The sequence below is a fragment of the Varanus komodoensis genome, unplaced genomic scaffold (genome assembly GCF_004798865.1).
Source record: "Varanus komodoensis strain SLA01 unplaced genomic scaffold, ASM479886v1 scaffold24, whole genome shotgun sequence".
Taxonomy (NCBI): Eukaryota; Metazoa; Chordata; class Lepidosauria; order Squamata; family Varanidae; genus Varanus; species Varanus komodoensis.
The window spans coordinates 5,009,933-5,025,696 of record NW_025335641.1 but is presented as its reverse complement, the minus strand read 5'-3'; the positions used below and the strand labels follow the sequence as shown (position 1 = coordinate 5,025,696).

Here is a 15,764-nt window from a genome sequence, read left to right as displayed (position 1 = left end):
GAAATTATATGCATATTCTATAATTAAACAAATTCTAGCTAATCTCATTGCATACTTACATTCACTGTACTTAGCATGCCAACTCACATGCAGTGTGTTGAAAGTAGGAAAAGTAGAAAAGAAATACAGAAACGTAGATTGCACATATATGAGATTATCCCACTGGTTGCGCATAGAAGTTTCTTAGAGGTTTCTCCTCTCTGCCCCCTTTTCTATTCTCTTGCTTCCGTATCTACACCTCTCTGAATGGCAGCCTGACATGTCAACAACTTCCTGTCGCCTGACCTAAGTTGGAATCCTTGTGGTCACTTTTGCCTTGGTGGTATTAGCTTGCCCCATGGCTCATGTAGGCATTGCTTGTAGATCTTTCATCCTGCTGCTCCTTCGTGCTCTTGGGGCACCTGCCTGTTTCTGAATGCTTAGCAGAGCTGGTGGCTGCATCGTGCAGACAAGTCTCAGAGCCAGTATCGCTACCTGGTGCCTGGACTCCTTGTAGCAGTTCCTTGTTTACCAGCTTCTTTTCAGCCTTCAAGGTCTGCCTTTGGCCATTTCACAGACATGTATCCATTCTCTAAAAACAGACTTACTATGCCACATAAGCTGGAAGGAAACACTTCAAATGTAAGGTCCAGTCCAATTAAGAAAAGGCTGCAATCCAAATAGACCTTTGTGGGGAGTGGTCCTTAGCTAACCTTGTTAGCCTGGAGCAACTCCACCTTCTCCTACAGCCACAGCTTTTTCTATGTCACATCAGTTAGATTTGCTTTCTTTCAGAACACAAAAAAAAAAGAAAGAAAAAAAAGAAAAGAGGAGGTGATATGAGAGAGTTATCATGTTGTGATTTCTACTGTATCCTATGCCAGAGGATTTCTTAATTGTGACTGCAAACCTCATCACTTTTTCCAGCAACATTACCTTCTCCTTTCTCAAGTTTATTGACCCTTTAATCAGGACATAAGCTAATGATAAAACATGAGCCATAAAACATAACTTGACCCAGAAAATTTCTTCAACAATAGCATAACTTGACACGAGCTGTCAGCTGTTGTCGTCAAACCTGGAGGGACTAGATTATATGTGACAGCATGGACCCAAAATCCTCTTGTCAAGGATCTTTCACAGACAATGGCAGAGACGCTCAAGCTAATTCTGGTTTGTAGTGTGGAGAAGAATGCATTTAACCATAACCCCAACCCTTCCCTTGAAAACCTTGTGATGAAACAATCCAAACTGAAACTGGTGAGACTCCTAGGTTGGACGGCATTCAACCAGCTATTGGGGAAGAGCACAGGGCAAATATGAATAGCCCTGTTACTACTGACACAACTAGATCAAAATCAACATGGGGTTTACTAGCTTGGCTACACAGAGGTGAAAGGAAAGGTTGATGCTGCACAACACATACATTTGGGAAATAGAATGTGAGACATATGAATTAAGGCAAACTAGAAACTGTAATGCAAGAAATGGGAACGGTAAAAGATCCAATACTTGGTGTAAGCAAACTGAAATAGAATGAAATGGGGCATTTGCCGTAGACAAGGTGTATACCCTGGAAATGACAACTTCAGAAGAAACAGAGTGGCTCTAATACTGAGGCAAGAGGTAGCATAGGCAGGAAATGTCTGCAAAGTCTGAACCAATAATATCAATTAGAATTACTGGAAACCCTATTAACATGCCCATCATTCACATCTAGGCTGCTGCAACAGATGCTGAAGAGGAAGAAATTGAAAACTCTTATGTGGGTGTTCATGATGTAATGGATAACACACCAGAACAAGGCATGCTGATAATTATAGGTGACTGGAGCACAAACATAGTAAACACAGCAGAATCCAGTGTTGTAGGAGAATGTGGCCTACAGACTAGAGATGAAGCAGGAGAATGACTCACAGAATTCTGTGAAGCCAATCATCTATTAATTGCATATACATACTTCAGGCAACTGAACTGTTGCATATACTTGACCATGGCCAACACTGAAACCAGATAGGCTATGTAATTTGAAGCAAGAGATGAAGAAAGTGTATTCTGTCTTCTAAAACAAGACCAAAAGAAGATTGTGGTAATGGTGATGAAATTATTAAAAAGATCAGTAACAGAAAAACCATACCAATATACAACTTAAACAATATTCCTGAGAAATGTAAAGTCAACACAAAGAACAGATTTATATCATTGAACACAACTGGCCATGAACCAGAAGACTATGGTCTGAAACCAAATAAATTATTTGGGAAGAATGAAAAAAGATAATTCCTGCAGTAAGAAGAAAAAAGAGCCTAGATGGATCACAGAAGAAACATTCACAATTGCTAAGGACAGACAAGAAGGAAAAGCAAAGGTGGTCAGATATAGGGTCTGGATGCAACTTTTCAGCAATTAACCCATAGAAACAGAAAGAACTATTACAGTAGCCCGTGCAAATAAATAGAATAGACCAAGCAAAGAGGAAAAACAAGATACCTCTCCCAGCGGATCAAGGAACCGAAAATGAAATTCAAAGTAAGATTAGGAATGCTGAAAGACTAATGGGAAATATGTTTTTAGAAGATAAGGAAGCCCAGCCTCCACAGCAAATATTTGGCACTTGCTAAATTTGTTGAAAAATTGCTTTTCACTCTTGTCTACAAAGCATGAATGATACTCTGCTTGACTGGTTTATGCTAGAGCAATGCCATTAATGTCAGTGATGTCACCAAAGTCTGAAATAAAACCACCTTCTTAAATTAAGCATATTGAAAAGGGTGCCCACTGACTATTTCTATTGACCTATGCAAAAAGTCAGAACATGTTAATTTTTCAGAAAATAAACATGACTATAACTCTGTTTTCTGTATCATTACTCTATTATTAAAAACCATAAATTGCTAACTTAATAACAGAGACTGAAAAACCTTAAAGCTACTGAAAAAAAGAACTTGATTATGGTAAGAAAATACATTTTAACTCAACTATATACTTTATCTTGAGATTCATTCTTGTGCACTCTATCTTTTTGGAGTCACCTCTCACATCCTTTTTTTTAACACCGAAGCAAAAGAGTCCTCTTTCTTCTCCATCCTCAGGTAAATACCCACCATTCCTTACTCATATGCACTACAACACATTAATATTGTTAATGTGTTGTAATGCAATATTTTATTTATAAAAGGTGTGCCCTTCCGCTTCTTTGGCAGAGCAGTGAACTGGGGTGATATGGGGAGAGGACAAATGCAAACTCACAGCTAAAGTTTTCTGTGCAGTTAACTCTGTCCCCTTAGCCCTGATAAGGGGCAGGAACAAATGATACAAAGAAGAAGAAGAAAGAGGAATTACGGGATAAAGGAATAGCAAGGGAGAAGGCAGTGAGAGGCAGAAGCACAAATGATTGCAGTGTGGCTAACGAAGGCAGCAAAAAAGACATAGAGGAAGGGTAGAGAGTGGGGAAGAAAGTAGGAAATAAAGGGGAAGTCAGTGTGGCCCCTGTCGCTTCTTATAGTTCTCATTGTTAGTCAGAGGATGAGAAAGGAGCTAGAAAGGCTCCTATGCAGGAAAAATAGACAGGGTACCTGCAGAAAAGTAGGTGCAAATGGTGCAAGCTCACAGGCGGAGTTCAGGATAGACGCACTTGGGGCTTGCTAGCAGCGTGTCCCCTGGGGAGCCATCGGAGTGGCTGCAAGGATTCCACCTCCTTGCAATGAGGGTGAGTGGACCCGCAGCCTTATCTACCTGCTGGGTGGCTCAGCAGAAGGCTGGACAATGGCTTATCTGATGCTTGTCTCCCTTCGGACAGCACGCAGGCCACATGCAGCAAGGTCCTTCCCAAAGGTGACAAAAGCCAAGGCAGGAGTCACAGCTGCCGCCTCCCTTTTCCCCTGCTTGACGTGTATATTGACAGCAGCTGTCCCCACACCCCACAGTTAAGTAAATGCCTGCATCCGGGTTAAACTAAGCAGATTTTGCTCACTCCAGATATTGCAGTACTAGGCACAACTTAAGGGAAAGGAACCCCCTAGGGTCAGGGCCGTCTTAACAGCATTATGGGCCCTGGGCAAAGCAGTGTACTGGGGCCCCTACAGCAACTACAACTACTGTTAATTTTGGAAGTTATCCAATTTTCCAAGGGTTAACATACACAGTATGGGGCCCACGGGCAAGTGCCCATCAGGCCCAGGCATAGGGTTTGCGCTCATTTCAACTGATGCCAGGGCTAGTCCTGCATTGTGTGCACGATTTCTTGGATGCCAAATGATGAGTTACACAAAGGGACTAAATAACTTTTGCACAGAACCTGTCTCAACCAGTTCTGAAGGAAGCATGGCAGCAAAAGCCACCATGAATGCTAGCCCCAAGTGTGAAACCATAAGGAGGATTAATTGTGGTGTCCCACAAGAGCTGCCAAGGTGCTTTATCCCACACACAAGGCCTAGGCCTGGGGAATACTTGCTGAGGAAGTACGACCATGGCTAAGCAACTGGGACCTGGAGCTAAGGACACTATCAGAACTTAGGCTTAGGCCCCGGTTATCTTAGGGAGTTCCTGCACCCGTATGTGCCTACCCGGCCTTTGAGATCTATGTAGGGGGCCCTTGCTCCCTGGTCAGTTAAGAGAGAAACCTGCAGAAAATGCTGGAACTGGTGAAAGTCATTGTGGGAAGAATACTCTGTGAGGCTGTACACACAAAAGCACACAAGCAGAATCGGGCACATACTGTTGATCTGCTGCTCTTGGAAATCAATCAACACATTACAAAATAGTGATCATAGTATGTACAAAACAAGGGAAGCCAAAGGAAAACCCTTATGAATCTTAGGCAATGATGATCAGAGCTGTCATCTACACATCTGGAGGAAATGAAGTTGGGGGTTGAAACAATATGGGACGTGAACTACCAGGCTTTTCTATGTTTACACACCAGTGATGGCCTCAGAGAAGTCATTCACATTGGCAATCATTTATTTATTTCATTTTATACTACTCAATAGCAAAGGCTCCATGGGTGGTTAACAAAAGTTAAAATTAAATAAATCTTAAATGCACACATTAAAATTTAGAAGAGCAATTGCGATTGCTATGATTCAGCGTAGAAGCATAATATAGCAAAAAAAAAAAAAAAAGAGGCAAAGTGCAGATATGACAATGCTGAGCCAGTATGTTTTAGTCATCCCTATCTTGCTTTATTGCCTAATTGTATATTTCAAAGATGAGAGGTTGTGCTGTTTTGAAACACAAAGAATAAATCTTTGATAAAATAGCCTAGATACCATAGTTATTGGCAGAAGTAAAAGAAAACAGCCCAAGCATCTTAGAACAAGTTTTCCGGTCAGATTTGTTAAAGAACTCAATTAAGCTTCCTAAGAACTTCAAACTTATTTCCAAATCTAATTAAATAAATCACCATCTTCAACAACTTCCCTACGCACAGAACAATATTAAACATAACCAGTGGGGCTTTTCTGTTTATGTCCCACTAATGACCTCCGAGAAGTCATTCAAACTCACAATGAGGCAAGAGAGTGTGATATACAATAAATCTGCTATGTATACTTAAAAAGAAGTGTTTTAAGGATACTTTCTTTTAAAAGGTTCCTATGGCATAGGCATGTACGGCCATCACCACCAAAACCATCTTTCAAAATGAACAAGCATTATATTTGTGAATGGGAATTGTTTACATAAGAGTTACACTATCACTCTTCAATAATGAGTTGGTTGCTTAAAGTTTCTTAAAGTAAAGATGCTTAGTCACCACTCATAATAGGTAAGAGACTCTTCCCCTGATGAATTAGTGCTCAGTAGCTTTTTCTTCAGAGCAGCGTTTCCTAACCTCACCCCAACCAGATTCTCACAAAGAGGCACAGATGCTGAGCACAAGTCTTCCTCTCTTTCCAGTGCATCCTGCATCTTTTGACTTCTAGGATATTTCAGATGTTTCAGGGTCTTAAATATATTATGTATATTTGATTTGTTCACAAAATACTATTTGGGCTACTAAAAGTAAAACCATACTGATTCTGATAGTATTTGCAAGTAACTGCATTTGCTTTAAAAATTTTCAAATTTTAATGACAATTTTATCGTCAACCATACTGTCCCTAATATATTTAATGTTTCTGATGTAACAAAATGTCTGTTACTTTCTTGAGGGAAAATGGAACTGCCCCCTACATGTTCGTTTCACGGCTTCAAAATTTCTAGAACCATTATATCTCTCACCCCAGAAATATGTAAAAAGTTCACTTATTTTTATTTATTTATTTATTATTTTATAAAATATACCACTGAAACATATTAAAATATAATTGTTAGCAATTTTTTTAAAAAAATTCTATGCTGGCAGTGAAGGAAGGAGTGAGGCACTGAAGCACTGATTTCTGGCTCTGAGGTCAGGGTTCCGGCTTTCACACAATTCTTCCCTCTCACAGCAAACCCACAAGACACGGACCACAATGTCAAGAAGGTTTTCCCAGGCCTCTGGGAAGCTTTAGGAGGGCTGAAGGAGGGGCAGAAAGGTAAAGTTCTGTAGCGTGGGCTGCCTTTCACTCTTGTGATATTGGGTATCATTATGTGACACAGAAGCTTAGCAGAAAACTGACTGGAAAAACTTTGCAGGGGTAAAATCTCAGATAGTCCAATAAGATGGCCGTGTGAGAATCAATCCAAAACAGGACAGATTTGCATAAATTTTGCATATGAAGAGAGAGGGGGGATGCATGTTTACAAATAAATACTTTATTATGAATAGAAATACAGTATGTCTTGGCACATGGTGGAAGATAATGCCCAGATGCCATTCCTCAAAATTAACACCAATGGGCAGCTCTGCTCAGGTTTGGGTATGGCACATTATTCAGTGGTCAACTGAAACCCATATAAAAAAACTCAGTGATCTTATTTAGGTTCAAGTTTTAACAATTGGTAATTGTTTGAAACATGTAAAAATGAAATTTGGCAGAACTTCAAATGCATCATTCTTTTAAACTGGTTCCCATGACCAAACTTATCTAACCTTTGCCCCTACATCCTGGTAAGTGAGTGAACTTAAACTGAGAGTGAAGGCAGTTAGCAATTTGGGAGCCATATGGTTAATGGGACAGGTTAGAAATTTAATTAAAAAAATAAATTTGACAGCAGCAGAGCTGACCCTGAAATGTTCTTACTCTGTTCTGTGCACTTGCCTCTTCGCATCTAAGGGGTGAGGGAAACAGTTGTGCATGTCGGTGGCAGAAGCCAGCAGCAGACAGCACTGCTTGAAAGGCCAGAAAATATTGCCAGGAAACCTCCTCCTCCAACTGCCCCCCTCTGCTTCCTGTCCACCTTTCCCCCTCGTGGGTGTCAATTTTCTGAGCAAATTTGAAATTAAAATAGGTAGAATTATTGAAGTACTTAGATATAAATATTACAAAAATTGACTATTTTAAAAAGAATAGTTTTGATAAACTAAACTATGAAAGAGAAATGAATGGATTTAGGAAGATTGGATTATCATGGTATGGTAGAATAGCAGTAGTTAAAATGAAAATCTTACCTAAGATAAACTTTTTGTTTATGATATTACTGATTAAAATAATAGATAAAGATTTGAAATAATGGTAAAATACGATTAACAAGTTTTGTAATGGAGATAAAAAAGCAAGGATGGTATAAAACAGACAATATAGGGGAATTAGGTATTTCCCAATTTAAAGCTGTACTATGTGGCAAATCAAGTGAGAATATATCAGATATTATTTCATCAACTTGATACAGAATCATAGAATCATAGAGTAGTAGGGTCAGAAGGTGTCAAGAAGGTCCTTGGGTTAAACCCTCTGCTGGTGCTGGTAGGAGTTCTACCTTCCCACTCAGATAACTGTCTAGCGTCTTCCTGAATGTCTGTAGTGTGGAAGAGCACACGACCTTTCCTGGCAGCTGGTTCAGCTATGAAATTTTTCCTTGTGTCTAGACTGCACCTGGTGTACTGTACTTTAAGTTCATTGTTCCGTGTCCTACAATCTGGGATGAGTGAAAGGAGGTCTTTTCCTTCATCTTTGTGACAGCGTTTGAGGAACCTGTAGAGTGCTGTCATGTCACCTCATAGTCTTCCTTTATTAAGGCTGAACAGGGCCAGTTTTTTCAGGCTGTAATCATAAGATTTATTTTCCAGGCCCTGGAATGGAGCCAGCTGGAGCCAGCAGCCAGGCTAGATGGCCTGGGAGGCCCTTTCTGTTTCTATGTTTCTAATTGGTAGGATTTGGGAGAAGACTATCTGGGCCCCAGTGTTCTTAATTTCTCCTTAAGTTTGGGAGAAATATTGAAGAATAAACAAATTATTAAGTTAAAAGCCTGGTTAGAGCTAATGAATAATAAGGAAAAGATAACGGTGGTTTTCAAAGGGGAAGCATAACTTGGTTTAATGTGATTCAGAATGTTGGACTAAAGATTGGTTAAAGAAAAAAAGGTAAATGTGGAGATTACACTAAATTTGAAGATATGATAATGGAAAAGGAAAAACAAGATAATATGCAGATGAAATGGACAGTAAGTAAAATTTATAAGATATTAGAAGAAGAGGACCAATATGATCCTCTTAAAGTATCATAGTAACTAACTTAAAAAGGAATATTAGTAATGAAGATTGGGAAAATATGTAGCATAAGAAAAAGCTAAAATGTATATCAGCAAGAATAAAGAATTTTTTTATAAACTAGTATGGAAATGGTACCTAACCCCAGTAAAATTGAATCATACGGATATTAAATACTCTAATTTCTGTAACGCGCTCTACGTGGGGCTGCCCTTGAAGACAGTCCGGATACTTCAGATGGTGCAAAATAGAGCAACCAGGTTGCTGATGGGGACTGGGCATTGTTCTCATATAACCCCAGTCCTCTACCAGCTTCATTGGCTTCCCATCGAAGTCCAGGTTCAATTCAAGGTGTTGGTAATCACCTATAAAGCCCTTAATGGCTTGGGACCTGGACACCTAAAGGAACGCCTGCATCCATATTTGCCCTCCCGCCCCTTGAAATCGGCAGCAGAGGCCCTCCTCCGGGAGCCCTCTGGAAGAGACATCAGGAAGCAGAGCACCCAGAGGAGGGCTTTCTCTGCGGTGGCGCCCCATCTATGGAATGCGCTCCCCAGAGAGGTCTGCCTGGCGCCGTCGTTATTTGTTTTTTGGCGTCAGGCTAAGACCTTTTTATTCAAACAATATTTTAATAATGTTTAATATTTATAGGTTTTAATTGTGCAGCTGGGGTGTTTCCGGGTTTTAACTGTATTTGTATTATATTTATTTATTTGTGTGAGCTGTCCCGAGGCTATATAGCAAGGGGACGGCATACAAAAACGTTAAATAAATAAATTAATTAAATAATTATGTGTGAGATGTGGCTGGGGAGTAGGCAAATTCTTCCATATGTGGTGGACATGTGTATATGTAAAGAAATTTTGGAAAGAGGTTTTTAAAGAAATTATTAAAAATAATGTGTTTAAATGTTGAAGTAAATCCTGGAATTGCATTAATGTCAATATTTAATAGGGAACAATGGAGATGGAATATTAAACAGTTAGCAACAAGCTTACTAACAGCTGCAAAATTAATCATAGCAAAGAGTTGGAAAGTAAAGTAAATTATCAATTGATTGGTACAGAGAATTTTGGAATATAATTATTAATGATAAGTTAACATGTGATATTAAAGTGAAAAGGTGCTTCACAAATAAGAATAATTTTGATGATATGTGGGGACCACTTGTTAAGTATGTACTAATAAAAGGGAAGGGGTTTGAATCTTCACAAGATTTATTGCAATTTTGAAAGGGGCTTCCTGAAATGGTATATGATTTAATAAGTGCCTAATGTTCCTGATATTGGGTACACTTTTCTTGTTATGGCTTAGTATAATTTAATTGTGTATTTATTTGTATTGTTTAATTTTATGAAAATAAAAATATATATTAGATACGTGTGGAGCATCCTCACCGATCCCAGGAACTCCATTGTTAGCCTCTGGATTTGGGCCTCAAAGAACTAGGGTGCATGGGGTAGGCTGAAAGCAAACCTCATTTGTGGCATTGCACCACATCACAGATCACGGAGCATGTCAGTTGACATATCAGCCCTAGGCTGCAAGTTCCCAGCTTTCTGGAGCTGAAAGCCTTTTTTGATTGCTGGATTTATAATGATTTGGGAAGAACCACCCACTTTTCCAAAGGGTGCAAAAGTCTGATGTCCCTCGGCTAGTTTGCTCCCTTTTAATTCACAGGCTATAGAGCAACACTTCCTCCCTGTACAGTTGTCTTGCTCTTTCCCCACCCTTATTCCACTTCTTTCCCAGCTGTTCACAGGACCAAGGAAACACATGAGTATGTGGCTTACCCTGTTGGTTCATGAGAGGAAATGGTTTGCCAAATCCAGGAATATTGAGTTCTTTTACAGAATTTGTAGGGGTATCAGGACACGTGTGCGAGTGCATGTAGGGTGCTCTTGCACGCAGTAGAGAAAAATTGGGTAGTTCCAAGGCAGGAATGCCTTCTATTATCCCTTGTCCATAGGATTTATAAAGTGTGATTCTGCCCTCCAACAGCAGAAACAAGAACTGAACAGCATAATTCCAGTTTGCCCAAAAGGCCTCTATTGGCAGTGAATTTGCACAAGAAAATCAACACCATTGGAGATTTAGTTTCATTTATTCAGCTCTAAAACCTGTACTAAGTGAAAAACCAGGAAGCAATAATCCTGTGTCTTAAAACAGCAATAACACATACCCACCTATTCTCAAATCCTAGGAAGAGAATTTGACTTAAATGGCCTCCCATTGCCCAGAGTGATGCATTTGAGCCTCTGAAAGGTTTCCTGAGATTTTAAATGACCAAACTAGCTGTGACACTGTGAGACCAGTTTGTTTAATTCCATGTCTGCCTGATATATGCACAAAATGGGTGGGAGAGGTGTCCTGTTTTTGCCACATGTGGGCTCTCCCTAAATCTGTTTCCTTCCAGCTGTGCGCCCTCAAGATTCGAACTGAGCAAAGGAGAAAAGTGTCTGGATAGACGGACTGCAGAGAAATGTTGAACGTCAATGGCTGGAGGATGAGGGCCCTCATCAACACACCCATGTTCCTCTTTAAAAGGCAATTGGAATCCATTCTTTGCATATATAAGATTAAAGTGTTCCCAAGTTTTAAATAACTGGATCATACATTGTCAGATTTAGCTTGACCCCAAAGCATATGTGGAATACCAAAGGAGGAAACCTTCTCAGCTCTCACTACTGCCTCGAGGACTGAAATTCTTCTGTGCTGAAGCAATCATCTCCCCTCACACACTTGTTAAATTGACCATAAGGTCCAATTTGCAAATCACAACAATCCTGAACTTCCTTTCTTTTGAAAACAAATAATAAATCTAGCCATCAAGTACCAGTATCTTGGTTTTGATTAATCTGCTACAAATAATATGAATGGGATTTCAATGCATAAAAATGCCATCTCAAAATGTGGTGTCTGTACATGTGTGTTACCATTTAGAGATGGATACTTGACACACAGTAAGAAATTATGTTAACACTTCAAGTTCCTAAATAGCACCGGCTATATTCATTTCTCTCTCTGATGTATAAATTTCTGGTTCTCCTATTTATAAATATTACATTCCTGTTCGAGGACGTACATTTCTTCGCTTCTGTACAACACAAATTGTTATAATAGCACAAATGATAACTGCAGCAATACATGCGATGATCACAATTAAGGTAACTGTGTTTAACACATGATTGCTGCTTTCTTCATTAGGGGCTAATGAAAGAAGCACCACTGCCTTTGCTATGTTAGATACTTCACCAGCATTGCTGCTGTTATCAATGGCTCGGATGGCAAAGTAGATCGAGGTGCCATTTTCCTTTCCGAAGTTTTCCGGCTTATACTGAAAGGATTGCTTCACCCCCGCATCTGCAGGTATCAGTCCAGAAGTGCTCACAGAGATGGCATCAGGAAAAGTAGCATCTCTTAACTGCAAGGGATTTTCACTCATTTTTATTTCATATCTTTCCACTGCGAAATTAGAAGCAAACAGCACATTAGAAATTAAGGTGCCCAGCCCAGAAACAAACTAAGGCTGACCCAGATCCCCCTGAGCAGATTTCACACTTCTGTTTAGCCCAAACCACCAATAAGGGCCCAATGACAAGATCCCCCTGCAGGTCGTCATGGTGACCTGCTTGTTTGCCCGCCTCTCACTCTGGTCCAGGCAGCAGTGCAGGGGAGGAGGGGAGCAGATGCCCTGCCAGCTCTCTTGAATGCGCACCTTTTCTGCATGTCAGGCACACAAATGGCGGTTGTGTTGCCCTCGATGGGCTGGTGTGAGGGGCAATGACAAGGGAGACTCAGAAGAAGGGATGCCAAGGGAGCAGGCCTCACGGCAGGCATGCCTGGGGGAAGCCATTTGTGGGCGGCGGGCCACATGTTGCCTGCCCCACCCAGGGCAAAGGCTAATGCCAGGCCTGGTCGTGTGGAGGGTGGGCCTCCTCTATCTCAACAAGGTAATGCTACTTTTATGGGCTTCAGGGAGAGAGTGTTGCTGAAGGTGAAGCAGGTGCCCAACCCTTTCAGCTTGAGTAACAAATGTTCCAGTTGGCCCCTCTGAGGTGGAATGCTGGATAACTGCATACGGTTAATAAGAGCTTAGCACTTACCCTGTCCTAGATCGTAGTCATTCCCAGGGGCTGTCCATGATAGAAGGAACTGATCGTCGTCATTGAGCTGCACCTCCAGGTCAGTGATTTGGCAGGGTGGGAAGACATCTGTGGGGACATCTGGAACTCCTGACATGACAAAAGAACCCCCTGATGCAGTCCTGCTGAATCTTCCCAACTGGGCTTCCATGTCATCCACACTTGGCTCTGGTCTTTGTGCATTCATTTTTATTTCACCTATGAAATTAAACAGGTCACAACATGTGTTTTAAATTTTTTACGTTTTGTATTGTGAAACCATCCCGAGACTTCGATAATGGGACAGTCTAGACCTTTTGAATGAATGAATGAATGAATGAATGTAACAACAGCCCTCCAAACTTTCTTGTTGTCCTGTTGTTCTATACTCAGACAAATATGCAATCATCATTGTTTCCCTTGCTAATCTGGAGTATGGGTTCCTCCTTTTCCTATGTTTATATTCAACTGCAGCTTCTGCATTTCTTCATTTGGTGTACAGCAGGGGCCCCCAACCCATGGGCCATGAACTGATACCTGTCCACGGCCTTTTAGGAAAAGGGCTGCAGAGCAGGAGGTGAACAGTGGGCAAGCAAGTGAAGCGTCATCTGTGGGCGTAACCTCTACAATTCTCCTCCTCCTTCCGCTCGCAGGCTGCTGCAGAGCCAAGGAACAAGAGAAGGAGGTGGGACGTCAAGAGCTCTCTGACCAACCCAATCTAATCTTTTTCAAATGGGCTAAAGCTCCTCTGACAGATGCCTTGATTCTCTAGTGAGATGACGCTGCAAGTTGCCCTCAGCCAACAGTATCCAATAGCATGTGTGGACTGTGGCTCGGGCACGGGGCAGACGTTCCAATAAAACAGGTGGAATGACCGATGGGAGCAGGTGGGTTGAGGTGAGGGAGTGGGATGAGCCTATCCATTTTTTTCCAGTTTAAACGCCTGGCCATTGATAGGTGATGTATTGGTCATTATGCGACAGCAGAAGGATCTGAGCTGGTTGTGGTCAGGTATTCGCTGTGGGTGCGTGTGAGCTGGATTGGATAGGAAGAGGAGGCAGGAAGGCTGACTATCTGCACCTCCAGGTGAGGCAGGTGTGGCCTTCTTTGGCCAGGGCAGCTCTGAATACAGGCAAAGTGATGAGACACTTAAAGCCGTCTTTCCTCACAAGGAGTAGCAGGCAGCTGGCATGGCTGTCTTTCTTTTCCCACGATCCCAGCTTGCACCCACCACATTTTACACTCAATGACCCTGTAAGTTAGGTTAGCTTGGCGACCTTCCAAATGGATGGATTACCGGGATGATAGGACTTGCAATGCAAGCTATCCGGTGGTTGAGAGAAAAGGTGGTTGGCCTAAGTTTGTATATTTCCCCCCCTACGTACAAGGCACAGGGAGCTTACATGATCCTCTCTATGTTATCTTCACACCAACCTTGTGTGGTAGGCTAGGTTGAGAATCAGTGGGTGGGCCAAGCTCAGTCAGTGAACTTCACAGGCAAGTGTGGACTAGAAGCTGGTTGCCCCAAGTCCCAGTCCATAACTGCAACCACTACGCTGCTGAACCTCCCCAATGCGTCCCCTCCCGCGTGGGAGCTGGCTGGGTGGCCGAGGCAGTGGCTGCACGGCGCGCCCTCCGTCACGGGAGTGTCGGACAAGTGAAGTGCGTATGGCATCATGTTTCCCTCCACCCAGCAGACTCAAAGACTCACGCGACCTTGCCTGTCTGGGTGAATGAGAGTGGAAACTCTACTGTATGCTGCACATGCAAGGGTTGCGCTCTCCTTATGAGAATCCCATGCTGGATGGTCTAAGGTGGAGCTGAGGCAGTGATGCTAGCACTGGGGAATGGCTGCAAATACAGATTATCATTAGCAGAGACTTCGGGTGTCACGGTCTCCCATCACCTCCAGATGGGACTCTCCAGTTGCAGGAAAACGAGTTCAGGGCTCCCACTGATTCTGCATTATGGTGAGTTGTATAATTCTATATTACACTGTAATAATAATAGAAATAAAGTGCACAGTAAATGTAAGGTGCTTGAATCATCCTGAAACCATCCCCACTTGCTGGTGCAGGGAAAAATTGTCTTCCATGAAAATGGTCCCTGGTGCCAAAAAGGTTGGGGCTTTGCAGTATGAGCTTTGCACAGTTAGTATCCAGATATAATTCCCTTTCTTTGATCTTTCGCTTCTTTTCTTCAGACCAATAGGCAGAACACTGAAGCACTTGTTTTCCCTCTTGTTTTTTCCACTATTTTTATCATGCCATGATCCTAAATGAAGAATTTTTGTAGCATAACCATCACCATCACCTCCAGAGTAGGGAGGAGGGGAAAATACAGAACAGCAAATGCTCAGCTTTTAGGGGCCCTTTAGAAGAGGAAGGACTTGGCAGTCCTGGAAATTGCTGGTGCTGCTGCTGCAGGGAAAAAGAAGGAGAGGGGGCCACAGGGCATCACTGCCAGAACTGGAGGGAGAATGAAATTGGAGAGGGCAGTGGCGGGGAAGTAAAAGGAGGGCATGGCAGGCTGTGTGTGCAGCTGCAGGAGAAGGGAAAAAAAGAGGGAGAGGAAGCAGTTCCACCAGTAGATTCCATGCTGCTGGCAGATGGTCAGTACTGGAAAACATTGAGATGCAAATTGAGGATGCCTTATGATACCCAGAGAGGGATGCCAGAATAATATTTTTCAAAACTACACCTTCAGGCAGTGCACTCCATTGGCAGGCAGACATCTGTTTAGAATATTGCAGGTGAAAAGGTAGGGACGTGTGTATGTGTGTGAATGTGTGTGAGGCTTCACTCTCCTTGTTCAGTCAAGGCCTACATCACGCAATTATGGCGAAGGGACTGGCAAGGAGAAATCTTTGTTCTCCTGACAACATCAGCTTTACCCATCAAGAATTCTCATCTCCACTGTGGACTCCATTCTACGTTAACGCTACTCCTCTGCTTTTTTCCGAAGAAGCAATGCTAGTTTATAGTGAATCTTACCATAACCACGTACATAGAAAGCATGATTTTGCCTGTGGATTCTTCTGGTAGTTTTGTCTTTTCCTTGGACACGCACTTTTAAGTTGTATCTACCAT

At 41.9% G+C, this 15,764-nt stretch overlaps 2 protein-coding genes across 3 annotated transcripts in view; both read right to left on the bottom strand.

Moving 5' to 3' along the window:
• Positions 1-2,490, bottom strand: part of LOC123024538 (calcium-activated chloride channel regulator 3A-1-like) — a 33,719-nt gene extending 31,229 nt beyond the window's left edge. The window contains exon 1 of one of the 2 annotated variants that reach the window (XM_044432376.1): positions 2,470-2,490. The gene's annotated coding sequence lies outside the window, so the exon portion shown is untranslated. Of the gene's footprint in view, positions 1-59; positions 568-2,469 lie in introns of those variants that run through there. The other variant, XM_044432377.1, reaches the window with a different exon arrangement.
• Positions 2,491-11,612: 9,122 nt separating this feature from the next.
• Positions 11,613-15,764, bottom strand: part of LOC123024491 (calcium-activated chloride channel regulator 2-like) — a 73,491-nt gene continuing 69,339 nt past the window's right edge. Inside the window, exon 14 of the mRNA XM_044432244.1 lies at positions 11,613-12,016. Within this exon, the coding sequence (XP_044288179.1) occupies positions 11,613-12,016 (404 nt within the window). The remainder of the gene's footprint in view (positions 12,017-15,764) is intronic.